At 38.2% G+C, this 16,308-nt stretch overlaps 1 protein-coding gene across 1 annotated transcript in view; it reads left to right on the forward strand.

The window, feature by feature from the left end:
- The first annotated feature begins 235 nt into the window (after positions 1 to 235).
- abca1b (ATP-binding cassette, sub-family A (ABC1), member 1B) overlaps positions 236 to 16,308 on the forward strand; it is a 49,430-nt gene continuing 33,357 nt past the window's right edge. The window contains exons 1-4 of the mRNA XM_062990964.1: positions 236 to 358; positions 9,994 to 10,101; positions 11,393 to 11,486; positions 16,074 to 16,215. Of these exons, the coding sequence (XP_062847034.1) occupies positions 10,036 to 10,101; positions 11,393 to 11,486; positions 16,074 to 16,215 (302 nt within the window). The 5' untranslated portion in view covers positions 236 to 358; positions 9,994 to 10,035. The remainder of the gene's footprint in view (positions 359 to 9,993; positions 10,102 to 11,392; positions 11,487 to 16,073; positions 16,216 to 16,308) is intronic.

The following is a 16,308-nucleotide window of genomic DNA, read 5'->3' on the forward strand; positions in this document are numbered from 1 at the left end:
CCCCTGTAACCTATTTTTGGGACAGTGGCAAGTACAGAGATAATACTCTCCAAGCACCCCTTCCCCCAACACACTCCCACATGCAGATGCAGACCGGTGACCGACAGTAACCTCTGGGCTGAGCGTCCTGGTGCTCTATAAAGCTGTAGTGAGCGGACAGATGCTCTTCCTCAATGAGACGTACTCACTCACTCACTCACTTACTCACCTACTCACTCATTCACGCACTCCTTCAGGTTCAAACTCTCAGCACGGAGCCGGCAGCACTGACTGACTGAAGAACTACACTCTTTAACCGAGTATACACGGATTTAAAGCGAATGCCAGAGAAGAAATCGTCAGGTGTGCTTGGGAAAAGGTAAGTTACACGCTCTTTCTGTCGCATTTCCCCGTAGGCTGCGAGTACAGTAACGACACCAAACTGGAGGCTTTGTGATAAACGCTGTTCGGTATTTTAGTTTAATCATGACGAAAAACATCTCGATATCTACTTAGAAAACTTAAGTCCGGCGGTTTTATATGAAAGTACCAGTACCATATCTGACCAGTGTTTTGTTTTAATGTTTATAAACAAATCTTACATTTTGTATCATCTTAGTTGTAATTTCTTTTCAGCACAATGTTTTTGGAAGCAAACAAAGGCTTCATGTACTAGAGAAACACCAGTAAACACATGAATTCATTCATTACTCGTAACCGTTTGATTATAGTACAAGAAAGAACAGTACACAAAGGTGGATGGTGTACATCTTTACCACACAAAGGCTCTGTATAGAAAACATCCGGTGTGTAGGTTGTGTTTACCTGTTTACCACATAATGTACAGATTTCATAAGAAATACATGGTGTGTATAATTCAACTAAAGTATACTGTCTAAAATGTAATCTAACTATAGTATGTAAAATACTGTCTAACTATAGCATAATGCCTGAAATAAAGTCTTACTGTAGAATAATGTCTGGGCGGCTAAGTGGGTAGCACTGTCACCTCACAGCAAGAAGGTCCTGGGTTCGATCCCCAGGTGGGGCGGTCCGGGTCCATTCTGTGCGGAGTTTGCATGTTCTCCCCGTGTCTGCGTGGGTTTACTCCGGGTGCTCCGGTTTCCCCCCACAGTCCAAAGACACGCAAGTGAGGAGAATTGGAGATACTAGATTGTCTATGACCGTGTTTGATATAACCTTGTGAACTGATGAACCTTGTGTAATAAGTAACTACGGTTAAAATCCTAACTAACAAACAAACAAGAATAATGTCTAAAATAATTTATAACAAGAAATTTACATTTATGGCATTTAGTAGATGCTTTTAGCCAAAGCAATCTACAGTCGTGATGTAATACTGTTCAAGCGACTCTTGGTTAAGGGCCCTGCTCAGGGGCCTAGCAGTGGCATATTGGCAGTGGTGGGGCTCAAACCAACAACCTTCTAGTTAATAGTCCAGTACCTTAACCGCTGAGCTACCACACTGCCATAGAAAAAATCTAACTATTGTATAAAACCTAAAATGGAATAGAACTATAGAATATATAAAATATAATATAAAAATATAATCTAACTATAGCATACTGTCTAAAAATAAATCTAATAATAGTATAATATATAAAACAACATCTAACTGTAGCATGACATCTGAAATAATATTTACCAATAGTGTGATGTCAGAAACAATATCCAACTAATGTGTGATCCAAAGTAATATCTAACTATAGTATAATGCGATGGACTGGCGCCCCGTCCAGGGTGTTACTGTGTGCCTTGCACCCATTGAAAAGCTGGGATAGCCCCCCCAGTGACCCTAATTGGCTAAGCAGTTAAGACAGTGAGTGAGTGAGTATGTCTGAAATAAAATGTAAGGACAGTATATTTACAAAAAATCTAACCATAGTATAATATCTAAAATTAAATTTACCAAGTATGATTTTCAAAATAATACCTAACTATAGTATATTGTCCAAAATAATACCTAACCACAGTATAATTGCCATGGGGCAAAATGGTCCAGCGCCATCTGAATGTAGGGCAGGAATTCACCCAAAACAGGGCAGCAACCCATCACAGGCAGACACACATTTACATAATTTACCCATCTTACATCTGTGGGCAATTCAGCCAGTTCATCTTCTACATGATTTTACGGAGATAACCCACACAGAAATGGCAAGAACATGGTAAACTCTTCACAAGCAGTGAGAGAAGCGAGAGTTAAACTTTGAAGCTTTGAAACTTTGTGGCTGTGTGGCAGCCATTAGTCTTGTAAGGTGAACTGATTTTTTTATAAGCTACACCTATCAAACAGATGAACATTCTGGGTTTACAGTTACTGACTGTAGCACATCTGTTGCTTACTGTTGCTTTCTACAGACCTCTCAAAGTAACAAAAGCTGAATGCCAGAAAGTCTGTGAACATTCGAATCTGTTTATTACAGTCAGTCATGTGTTCATTCAGTACAGGAGAAAACAATGCAACAGGGTAGAGGAAGTACCTTTCAATTTTGCAAAACCCCCACTGACAATGTTATTTGGGTGGTAAAACATTCTTTTTGTACATTTTGTACAGATTTCCACCCAATCTAGTTGTATCTAATTACTTGTTCACATTTTGCTGTTGCTAATCTTCATTTTGCTGTTGCTAATCTTGTGATTATCACACGCCCCCTCCGATGTGTGTGCTTCTTTTCATCTGAGTGAGGTGGGTTTATATGAGAACCGTATTGCACACAGAGGGTTAAGCATCGATTTCCGTTATCACCTGTCTCTCTGCAGTCGCCATCGTTCAGCCAACAGAGGTCGTAAATTCAGCAGAATCCCCTCCGATATTCACACCCTCAGATGGTTCAATTATTGTCTGTTCAGACAGTAGCAGAACTAATATTCGATCTTTCAAGTTCTAAATGTCAGCACTGATGCGCTGCAGAATGATGGACCATTCTCAGCACTGCAGTGATACTAGCATGCTACTGCCATGGTAGTGTGTGTTGTACTTAGAAAAGTTTGGCAATTGCAGCAGTGTTGCTGGGACTGTTAAACACCTCTATCAATTCTGGAAAGGGATCAAAATATAAAGCAAACAGCGCCCTGTGATCAAAAATTGTCCAATGACTAAAGGAAGATTAACAAAACATGGGCATTAAAAAAAACTCTTGTATGACGTCTTTACATGTAGTACTAGTCTTTGAATGTGTTACTAAAGAGCATGATCTCATTTTAATAAATTAAATATAAATATATGCCCAGTGTACTTCGTGAGCAAGGTCTGGTAACTGAATGGGAGTAACAACCGTACCCTCTCAACTACTTGTTTGCAAAGAGTAGCATACTGACACACTGACAATGTCTTTGTATAGGGTGGCTTTGTTGGCCCTTCCCATCCAAAGCTGAATAAAACAAGGCCCACTGGACAATATAACATTAGGCCAATGTTGGCGCCCAACATCAGCTCAGTTGAATGGGTGTTGGCCTACTCTAGCCCAAATGTGTATGCTCCTTTTTTAATATTCAAAAATCCCAACAACACTGCTGCACTTGTTGCAGTGCTGAGAACAGCCCATCGCCCAAACATCATCTGGTCAATGGGAATAAATGGGGTACACATGGTGACACAGTGTATAGAGAAACAGGTGAGCTAGAGTCAGCGTGTTTACAGCTCACAAAGTGCATTTGTATTGTAGGTTTCAATTATAAAATAATGAATAGAGGTATGTACCAGATGGTTGTACCTAATAAAGTGCTCTGAGAGTGTATATAAAAAAAATCTAATGTTTCAGACTATTCAAAGAAACCAAAGGCTAAATGAAACATTCATTACAGACAGTCATGTGTCTATTCAGTCTAAAAGACAACACTGCAATAAGATAGAGGAAGTACATTTTATTTTTGAGTATTGCACAAAACCTTTAAAGAAAGCACTAGAATTTCTTCTTAAGGGTTTGTTTACCATTTATATACGTGAGTATTATATGAAGTCTAACTATCGTGTATTGTTTGATCTGTTATTCATCATATATTCCTTTCAATTTTGATCAGTAGCGTAGGTTGTATAGATTTTTAAGTAATGTTGTACATCATGGTTTGGCAGGCAACACAGGTTTTGTATCTGATAATATTATTTATACATTATTTCATACTTCAAGTTTATGCTAAGGTCATTTAACTGAATGGATGTTAACTGTATTACATACAACCTTTATAGTGTCTTATAACTAAAAACTAAAAACAAAATCTGTGTCAGTTAGCAAAGGAACATCTGTAAACACCAGAGCCATTAATTATATATAACCTTTTGTTCTCTAAGTACAGAGGAGAAAAAATACAATAGCGCAGGTGAACTACAGTGCACATTATATTTTAGTTCCGCACCAAAACTAAAATTGATCTCAGACTAACAACACAGTAAGGGTCGAATTGTTACTCACATACACTGTAAATGTGTGAATACATGGTGTAGTTTTACTTACAATTGTTCTTAAGCCACGTTTTTTGTAGTATAATATCTAAATTAAAATAAATTTGCAACCTGTTAGTGGCTGCTGATTTGTTTTGAAATCTGTCACTTGTTTAAGATTCTTACATCTTGCAATGAACTATTGTGTGGCATGTTTTATAAGTAACAAGTATGTGTAGATGATTATTCATATAATTTATAATAATCATTTACAACCTATATTTAGTCTTTAAATGTGTTACTAAACATCATTAGCTAATTTGAATAAACTAAACGTAGATACACCGATCAGCCATAACATTAAAACCACCTCCTTGTTTCTACATTCACTGTCCATTTTTTCAGCTCCACTTACCATATAGAAGCACTTTGTAGTTCTACAATTACTGACTGTAGTCCATCCGTTTCTCTGCATGCTTTGCTAGCCCCCTTTCATGCTGTCCTTTAATGGTCAGGACTCTCCAAGGACCACTACAGAGTAGGTATTATTTGGGTGGTGGATCATTCTCAGCACTGCAGTGACACTGACATGGTGGTGGTGTGTTAGTGTGTGTTGTGTTGTCTTGAGCAGCGCTGCTGAAGTTTTTAAACACTTCACTGTCACTGCTGGATTGAGAATAGTCCACCAAACAAAAACATCCAGCAAACAGTCCTGTGGGCAGTGTCCTGTGACCACTGATGAAGGTCTAAAAGATGACCAACTCAAACAGCAGCAATAGATGAGCGAGCATCTCTGACTTTACATCTACAAGGTGGACCAACTAGGTAGGAGTGTCTAATAGAGTGGACACTGTATTTAAAAACTCCAGCAGCTCTGCTGTGTCTTATCCACTCATACCAGCACAACACACACTAACACACCACCACCATGTCATTGTCACTGCAGTGCTGAGAATGATCCACCACCTAAATAATACCTGCTCTGTAGTGGTCCTGTGGGGGTCCTGACCATTGAAGAACAGGGTGAAAGCAGGCTAAAAAAGTATGTAGAGAAACAGATGGACTACAGTCAGTAATTGTACAACTACAAAGTGCTCCTATATGGTAAGTGGAGCTGATAAAATAGACAGTGAGTGTAGAAACAAGGAGGTGGTTTTAATGTTATGGCTGATCAGTGTATATGCCCAGTGTACTCAGTGAGCAAGGTCTGGTAACTGAATGGGAGTAAGGTGAAATAACAACCGTCACCATCTTACCTACTTGTTTGCAAAGGGTTACTTACTGATGTACTGACAATGTCTTGTATATGGTGGCTTTGATGGCCCTTCCTATCCAAAACTGAATAAAACAGGGTCAACTGAACAATATAATACTATAAGTCCAACCTTATCCCAATGTACATGGTAAATGTGAGTCCAGCATTGATATTATTTTATTACTATCCAGGCTTTTCTCACACTAGTACTTAATACACTTAATTCACACACCACAAATTGTACATTCAGTTAAACGTCTTGGTTTCAATCTACATTTGTAAAAAGGAACCAAAGCTTTTCCTACTGTATTTAATATGATTATAGTATATGCTATGACTGCTTCAACTTCTTCTCAGATCAGCTTAAGTTTTGAGAAGTAGAAAGAAGGTCAGGTGACGTCATTAAATACATGAGAAATAATTTAGCCGGGGCATGTTCTTACTAGTGTGGGAACTAGGATGTCAGGCATTCCTAAATGCATGTAAACGCAGATATGAGTTAATCTGATCATCCATAATGTCTATGTGTAGTGCAGAGACGGTGTTAGAAGTTGTGGAGCTTTGTAACTAGTGTTTGCAGAGGAACACCTGAACACACAGTAATTAATGCTGGACATTATATTTAAAGCATTCATATTCAGTAACCGATTCTTTCCAAACTGGATCACCTACATTGGCTAACATTTACATTCATGGCATTTGGCAGACACTTTTATCCAAAGCAACTTACAATTATGATTAAATACAATTTCGACAGTGCTGGGGCTTGAACCAGCAATCTTTTGATGCAGTAACTTAACCAGTGAGCTATTACTGGATTCACGTATACTAATGCTTTTACTAATGTTTGTCTAACTACTAAACTGCTAAAGTAACGTCCCTATAGAGTGTTTCACTAAAATGGCAAATGTGACTATTTTGTCTGTTTGGAAACAGTTCAAGTTTTGTCCATTACAATTATTGACATTCTGTCCAGTTTATAAGCATGTACCAAGTACAATTATTTTTACCACTACAAATATTACAAAAGCACTAAAAATACTAAAAACTATTTATTTGAAGGTCATGCATAATGTAACTGTAGGGTAGTGAAATTCCATTAGCACAGTGTAATTTAAACATGATTGTTTTTGCTTTCATTAAGGTCATTTGGTATTTGTGTGGATTTAGACAACCAAGAAAATGTACAAAAAATAATTGACTTCCATGGGAAAAAAGTAGATTTATTCTGGTCATAGACACAGTGGGTCCAGCACCACCCAGAAACACTAGGCCTGACAACAGAAAATACAGCACAGGATGCTAGCTCTTTATGAACAAGGACTTGAGAGGATGAAACCCAGGACTCATGTTTCTGCGTGATGTCCACAAAATCAGTCTCACTGTTCCAGTCTCACTCTGGAAACTGGAGTACCCGAAAAAAAACCCACATGGACACAGAAAGAACATGTCAAATTTCTTACAGACAGTGGCTGGATGTAAAGATCAAACTGAGGTCTAAGAACCCTGAAGCTATCTGCTCCATACACTAAATGTTGGTCCAACATTTATTAGAGAGCGAGGCATGGAGCGGCACGTACAGTGGGTTTAGCACATCACCAGGCTCCTCGGGACCTGAGTTTAATCCTCACATCTGATCACTGTTTGTGAAGACATTGGTATGTTCTCATCATGTTTGCCTGGGTAATCTCTAGGGACTCTTTCTGGCACCCGATTCAGGGTGAATTCTTTCCGCAACCAAGTGTTTATGGGTGGTGATCCACCACAACTCTGATCAAGATAAAGCTCTTAGTAAAAAGAAATGAATTAATAAACGTTTAATAGCCGTAATTTAGTTTTGGGTAAACAAACAAAGCAAATGTGATTAAAACTTTTTCCATTACTAACCTACATACACTGATCAGCCATAACATTAAAACCACCTCCTTGTTTCTACACTCACTATCCATTTTATCAGCTCCACTTACCATATAGAAGCACTTTGTAGTTTTACAATTACCGACTGTAGTCCATCTGTTTCTCTACGTACTTTTTTTAGTCGGTATTACCCTGTTCCTAAATGGTCAGGACCCCCACAGGACCACCACAGACCAAGTATTATTTAAGTGGTGGATCATTCTCAACACTGCAGTGACACTGACATGGTGGTGGTGTGTTAGTGTGTGTTGTGCTGGTATGAGTTTTTAAACACCTCACTGTCAATGCTGGACTGAATATAGTCCACCAACCAAAAACATCCAGCCAACAGCACCCCGTGGACCACTGATGAAGGACTAGAAGATGACCAACTCAAACAGCAGCAATAGATCAATAGTAGCAATCGTCTTTGACTTTACATCTACAAGGTGGACCAACTAGGTAGGAGTGTCTAATAGAGTGGACAGTGAGTGGACACAGTATTTAAAAACTCCAGCAGTGATGCTGTGTCTTATCCACTCATACCAGCACAACACACACTAACACACCACCACCATGTCAGTGTCACTGCAGTGCTGAGAATGATCCACCACCTAAATAATAGAGAGAGTAGAGAAACAGATGGACTACAGTCAGTAATTGTAGAACTACAAAGTGCTTCTATATGGTAAGCGGAGCTGATAAAATGGACACTGAGTGTAGAAACAAGGAGGTGGTTTTAATGTTATGGCTGATCGGTGTATATTAGTCACATAATAGATTGACATAAGGTAAATTCCTTAGAATAACATATTGATGTGGTATTATTATTTGTTAAATTATTGATGGCTCATGTTCAAATGCAGTAATACATACAGTGCCTATAGAAACATATCTTACCCTATCAAAATCCTTGCTTTTTGTCACAATAATCTCTAAAATAAACTTTTTAGCTGTGTTTGCACTTTATAACCCTCACCATTTAAAGTAAGTAGCCTTAACTGAGTACAGTTAAGAGATCGTGTCATCCTTCCAAACTGGATGGCCGAGCCAAGAAGACGTTAATCAGTGAATATACCAAGAGGCCAATGGTAACATTAGAGCACTTACAGGTCTGTATGGCTAGGGTTGGTTGGTCTGTGCATGTGACAACAATCTCACTAGCTTTACACAAAGCTGGCCTGTATGGCAGGATGGCAAGAAAAAAGCAGCTCCTTAAAAGTGCCATGCAGAAAGATTCGGAAGATTCTAATACCATGTGGCTAAAAGGTTTTATAGTCAGATGTGTCCAAGATTAACCTTTTTGGACTGAACTCCAAGCAGTATCTTTGAAGAAAACCAGCACCCCCCCAAAAATACACCATGTCTACTGTGAAGCACAGTGGTGGCAACATCATGTAGGAATAGGAATTCAGCAGTTGTTTAGGATTTAATGGAAACTAAATGTTGCAAAAGTACATTAAAGTTTTTAAGGCCCTCTGCTGTCAAAGGGCAGGAGGTTCAGCTTCCAGCACAGCAACAACCCGAAACAAACCACTAAACAAAGCAGTGGCTTAAATAAAAGTAGGTCATTAAGAGACCAAGTCAAAGCTCTGTAGATGGACTTGACGAGAGCAGTGCCTTGCCAGTGATCACAAAATTTGACTCCTCAATCTAGATGTGCAAAGCTGGATGAGACATATCCAAACAGAATGCTAGCCATAATTAAATTAAGATTTGGCAATACAAAGTACTGATCACTTTTATAACTCTGTTCCTCTAGTTTTTCATTTTTTAAAAATTAATTTTAAATTAGAAGTTTAACTTTTTTCTCATTAATTGAATGTTAAAGGTGTAAATAAAGCTGGAGAAATATTGTTTGAGTTTTGATTTAGGCTGATTAAGACAAAAAATAAATAGCAAAAGTCTATGAAGATTGTAATATGTACTGTATATAGTTTTTATTCAGTTACTTTATACACACCTCTTTTCCTTTAGAACCAGAATATAAAAAGCTTTTTAATAAAAGTGTGAGCATGTCTAAGTATGTGATTGAATCACTTTGAAGCTTTTAGGTCAACAATGGCTACAGCTTTAGACACATCATCAGAACATTCATATGAATAGCCTCATTAGCATAGAACAAAAGACGGCTCCTATTAAATCACGTTTCAAAGCCATCTCTGATCAAAGGCAGCCGTTGTTGTGCAGCTACCTGCAGTGGCTGGGCAGGGACAGGGAACTGTGAAATTCCTTACAGGACGATTCCCGACCTACAATCAAGTCTATTAAAGGGAATTCTGGGAATCAAGAGGTGGGTGATTCTAAAAGGGGACTGGGCAGGATACGACAGAACACTGCAGACGTGAGCAGAAGGCATTGAGATATTCTGCTGTACTTTGGCCTGGACTTTTGAGCTGCTCTGTTGGTTGCACTTGGGTGGCTTTTTGACTCCTACCACTCTCTGTGTATGTCATTGCAGTTGAGAGCTGCAGTGAGCAGCGTGAGGAGGACCTGAGTGAAGATGCCTGTCTCCACTCAGCTAGGCCTGCTGCTGTGGAAGAACCTCACGTACAGGAGACGGCAAACGGTAAGTTTAATGATGTGCTTTTGGTGTCCTTTTTTCTGTGTGTGTCACTGTGAAAAAGGATACGTTGATGTCTTCATGTTAGATGTGTTTTGTGGCTTAGTAAAGATTGAAAGAAGTCCATCACTGACAATGTATTTCTTTACTTATGTGCACAGTTTGTGACTGCAGTTTTGTAGTCCCTATTCTCTTTTTTTTTTGGGAAAACATGGCAGAGAAAACAACCTTCAAACAAATAATAAAACTTTTTGTTATGTTTTTACAGCTTATTTCATATTTGTTGCTTGTAGCTTATTCCCAGGCTTTGTTTAAGGATGTAATCTGGGTGTTTTACTTATGCTTATTATAGCTTTTTATTACTTTGCAATTATAATTGTTTTCAGGTATACCTTTTGGCTAATTAATCGGACCTTGATGGTGGTAATCAGACAATGAATATATGAATAAATAAAAATAGTGTGTATTGTTAACCCAACCAATGTATAAATAAAAAGTGTATCAACTGGTGTGCTACATTCTTTGATACAGATAAAACAGCCATCCATTTTCATTATGTGGTACACCGTTTGGTTAACAAAGAACATTAAAACGATAACTGTAATTTGGTTACTTTTCTTTTAAGTAACAACTAAATTACAAATTACAATTAACGGATTTTAATAACAATTGAACCTGCACCTGAATCCACCTGCACACTATGTGAAAAGCATTAAACAAATATGGTCTCTAGATGAATGATCATGTACTATATTCCTACTTGGTACGCCTTGTTATTACATTAAAAAAACAAATCACTATTGACTTTTATTGCTAAGTTGGTACATATTTGTATAGGCATAGTGCAGTAACGAGTAGTGTGACTTTGCCAGGATCTGAATTTGGTCAGCAGCAACCATTGTGTAAATAGAATAAAAAACCCTTAAGGTAAATCAGGATGTGGTCAGAGCTCTCATATGACCAGTATTGATCAGTATTGAATGTGCACTGACATTACTGGAGGTCTCAGTACTCACTCCACATACATGCTTTCTATATGTGGAAACATGTTATTGATGTGTGACTGATGTATTAATAATGAATAGTGTTAATAAAAGGAAGCCAATAATAGAACAGTGTAACAGCTTCAGAGTGGTGCAGCAGACGTTTCGTCTGTGAGAGATTAGATAGCTGTGCTAAGCCAACGTTTTCCTGAAAGCTTTATTAGCAAGGGACGCTCGTTCTTAAAGTGGGATGGGGGACTTGCATCGTCTCAGATGACATGAAAAAGCTGATGTGTGTATTTTGTCTTATGTAGTTTCAGCTACTGATTGAGATTGTGTGGCCCCTCTTCATCTTCTTCATCCTGATTGCTGTGAGATTAAACTACCCCCCATATGAGCAACATGAATGTAAGTAAAAAAAGATTTTAACAAAAATGTAGGGAAATTTAGGAAAACCAGTAGTTAAGCTTTTTATGATTTTTTTTTTCTTATTTCTTATTCATTTTGCTGGTATTATATCTAAAAAATACAGATATGGGATATTTAGACAGGTTGATTCTGGTCAGCATGGGTTCTGGGGACATGGGTTTGATCCTCCCCTCCAGTTACTGTCTGTGTCATCACAGGTTTAGCTATTTTAGAACACTACAGGTTGGATCCATGTGAGGAAAAGTCACATCAATTAACTAATTGGTTTTACACTGGCAGTCTGTTAAGTTCTAAATTGGCTACAAGTCATGCTAATGATCTTTAAAACCCTGACTGTTTTGTGCTCCCTGTAATCTTACTGATCTCCTGAAGCACTTTAGCTTATCTTAAGAACTTAGTTCAGCTTTGGCAGGCTTTCTGTCAATCCATAAGGATCTACCTCAGCTTATATTATCACTAAACTGTGGAAAACATTCCACTTTAAAGTATATAGTATTATAGTTCATTTAATAATCTTTAAAGGTTAACAAAATAAATAGCCTTTAGCGTAGTGACTACATAGGGTCATTTAATTTACATTATAACATCAATCCAGGGCTTCAAATAAATAAATGAAAGTAAAGATTTGCTATTCACCCCAGTAATTACGTAACACTCCAGAAACTCTTGTAATATGTCAAGAAATGACTCATCAGCTTTTATATGACTGACTCTAAGTTTACTAAGTTACAATCATATTTATGGCACTTAGCTAAAGGCAACTTGCAGTTGGAACAGTATGCGAGTCTGAATGATCTCGCTTCAAGCCCAAAAGTGGCAGCCCGGCCAGAACCAAGTACTTGCCCTGTGCTGTGGAGCTACGACTGTCCTAGTTGTAACATTAGCAAAGGATTTTTTTGTTGCAGTGCACTTTTATGGAACCTTATTAGTCTTGCTGAAGTGTATGTATATATAATGTTTTAAACTTGTCAGATATAAGACTTACATAAAAGGCTGTATCATTCTGTATCATTTACTTAGTTAATGATATATATCAAATATTTCACTAATTATAGCTCAGAACAACTTCTAAAATTGCATTCTTCACCTTAATACTCAAATAATCACTGTGGTAGCTCATAAATCTGTCCTGGAAACTCCTTTTGCAATTTTCATCCATCCAGGACCTAGCACTAGCCAATAAACTTTTTTTTATTAACACATACTTACACCCAGGGTAGTTGAAGGTAATGAATCCATCTACTGACATATGGTAAAAGATAAAACACCCAACACACAAACCCAAATGATGAACCAAACATGGGTACCTGAAGCTGTGTTGCAGACCTGAAATGAAGGAATGGTTGTATATTAACAAATGAAATGAAGTTGACCAGACAAAACATGAAATATATTGGGTTCATACTGTCTGCAATGAAATAAAAAGTCAAAGTAAATGTAGGAAACTGTGTTTTTTCTGATTTGTAGCCTGCGCCCAGTGTTTCTACATTAAGCTTTTGATTTAGCATCCTGATCAAAATAAAGTTGAATTAAGTCAATTAATTATTATCTAAGATGAATATTTAAATGATTGAATTTGTATTTTTGACTTGTTGCTGCTGTTTCCAGGGTAGGCACCCAAATTGCCCATGATCCTGAATTGAATAAAGTGGTTACTAAAGATTCTGACTGACTAACAGGTTAATAAATGAATGAATAGATAAACTGTCAATAAATGAATTATGAATTTTAATTTTGGACTGCCCCATGTCAATTGTATTCTTGTTTTTGCCCCAGTGTTTAAAGGATATGCTATATATTTACTAAAATTTAAAAGAAGACAAATGAATGTAAGAGGCTTTACATAGTTAGCACCTAATAGCTAGTAAATCATTACAATGACATCATATCCCAGAAAAAAGACAGCTCCTTAATGTTTTGTCCTGGTCAGCATGTAGGATGTGTTGTTGAATGAGGAAGTTCTTGCTGTAAAGTGTTTCGGTTCTGTATGAGGTCCAAACCTGGGTGAGAAGAGTGTAATAGTTTAACTGTGATTCATGGAGGAAGGATGTTCAGGCATGTTGCAACTGCTTACAGAAACAAGTAGATACTTCTCCTTTCCTATAGGTTATAATTTTTTTTATTAATTTTAACTGTAAACAACAAACTGACATTTAAGCTGTAGGAGTTACATGCATTGAGTGCATTTATTTACTGTAGCTTCTGGTGTTATCTTATCTGTGCTGTGCTCAGTGCTCAGTCTTAAGGTTGACTTGATAGCACGTATTTGACATGTAACACAAGTCCTCAGTAAGGGCAGCTGTCTTAGAGCAAAGGTCCCACATTGTGCTTAGATAATCAGTCTCCTAATGATTAAGTCCTTTGAGTAGAGCAACATGACTGCACATGTCAAGAAACTTAAATTAAGACTATAGTTCAGCCTTAGAAATGCAGTAAGCAAACAACGCAGAGAGGGCTATCACCTAAACAAATGAGCTTACAAAATAATCACATCATCACTTAAGCTCTGAGAAAATGAAATATGGAGAGAACAGGACCAAACAAAACCAAAATAAATGTATAAGCCTTCACATGACACAGCCACATTAGCATCAGATAAATGACCTTAACTGACATTTTCCCACTTAAACCTTTAAATTACACAAGTGGTGTCAGCAGCGGCCAGAAATCATATCAGCTGTAACATGGCCATAAAGTTAGTGATAACTAAGCCCAGCAATGCAGAGGGAGAATGTGAGTGGTCAATTTTACTGTAGTTTATGTTTTAAGCTGGACCACCAATCACCAACATTTTTTCCAGCAACAATAAAAGTGGCAAAATTCTGCTTGGCACATAAAGGGGCTTCTGTACTTTAACCCTTCACATTTCAGTACAAATTGAACAGGCAGAGATTAAGGGTTTATTTGTTTAGATTGGATGTTGATTGTCATATTAGAAGTAGACAAAATAAAGCTAGAACTGCTCACTGTAATAATATTATTTTTAGAATATTTTAGGCCCACTAAGGGCGTAGAGGACCAAGACAGTTCCATTCAAGCTAGCTTCCACCAGTCCCTGCAAGAAAACATGGCAACCACAGGGTCCAATGGTGATATTCGAGCCCATGTTTGAAATGTATGCTATGAGTCTGGGACTAGTGGGAAAAATCATTTCCCATTAAAATGATATGAATTCCACTTTCTGTGTACTATTTTCTGTACATTTGTATTGAAGGGAAATAAGTATTTGATCCCCTACCAACCAGCAAGAATTCTGTCCCCCACAGACCGGTTATGTGCCCATGAGGCACACAAATGAATCCTGTCCCTGTATAAAAGACTCCTGTCACAGAATCAGTTTCTTCCATTCAAATCTCTCGACCACCATGGGCAAGACCAAAGAGCTATCAAAGGACGTCAGGGACAAGATTGTAGACCTGCACAAGGCTGGAATGGGCTACAAGACCATCAGCAAGAAGCTTGGTGAGAAAGAGACCACTGTTGGTGCGATAATTCGAAAATGGAAGAAATACAAGATCACAGTCAATCACCCTCACTCTGGAGCTCCATGCAAGATCTCACCTGGTGGGGTAAGAATGATTCTGAGAAAGGTGAGGTCAGCCCAGAATTACACGGGAGGAGCTTGTCAATGATCTCAAGGGAGCTGGGAGCACAGTCACCAAGAAAACCATTAGTAACACACTTCGCCGTAATGGATTGAGATCCTGCAGTGCCCGCAAAGTCCCTTTGCTCAAGAAGGCTCATGTACAGGCCCGTCTGAAGCTTGCCAATGAACACCTGAATGATTCAGAGAAAGCTTGGGAGAATGTGATATGGTCAGATGAGACCAAAATTGAGCTCTTTGGCATCAACTCCACTCGCCGTGTTTGGAGGCAAAGAAATGCCCGGTGGGGATGGTGTTCTTGGGGTCATATCCAGCATTTCTCTGCTCCCAGCTCCCTTGAGATCATTGACAAGCTCCTCCCGTGTAATTCTGGACTGACCTCACCTTTCTCCTTTGATAGCTCTTTGGTCTTGCCCATGGTGGTCGAGAGATTTGAACAGAAGAAACTGATTCTGTGACAGGAGTCTTTTATACAGGGACAGGACTCATTTGTGTGCCTCATGGGCACATAACCGGTCTGTGGGGGTCAGAATTCTTGCTGGTTGATGGGGGATCAAATACTTATTTCCCTTAATTAAATACAAATTAATTTATAACTTTTATTTAATGTTTTTTTTCTGGATTTTTTGTTGATATTCTGTCTCTCTCTGTTCTAAAATAAACATTATAGACTGTTCAAGTCTTTGTAAGGGGGTAAACTTACAAAATCAGCAGGGGATCAAATACTTATTTCCCCCACTGTATATATAATGTAATATTCCTGCATTTATAACACAACATTGACACAAAAATAAATTCTGGGTTTGAAGATTTGAATAAAACTGAGGATTGGCAGTGCTATATTCATTAACATAACTGCCTCTATTTAACAACTGTTTCTATTCTTCCTGTCTGTGTGAGAACTTTATTGTCTTTAGTGAGGCAATTAATTACATAGTTTCTTCTCTCCCTATCCATTTCAGGTCACTTTCCCAACAAAGCTATGCCCTCAGCAGGCACCCTGCCATGGATTCAGGGCATTCTGTGCAATGCCAACAACCCATGCTTCCGCCACCCCACCCCTGGAGAATCCCCTGGGATAGTCGGTAACTTCAACGATTCTATGTAAGTGTTAACTCACATCTCTGAGCATGGCAGCCATCCAGATGCAATTCTAATAAGGCTGTAACCTAAATCATTTTCTAACTGCTGAATCCT

This window comes from Trichomycterus rosablanca, chromosome 1 (assembly GCF_030014385.1).
Source record: "Trichomycterus rosablanca isolate fTriRos1 chromosome 1, fTriRos1.hap1, whole genome shotgun sequence".
NCBI classification, from domain to species: Eukaryota; Metazoa; Chordata; class Actinopteri; order Siluriformes; family Trichomycteridae; genus Trichomycterus; species Trichomycterus rosablanca.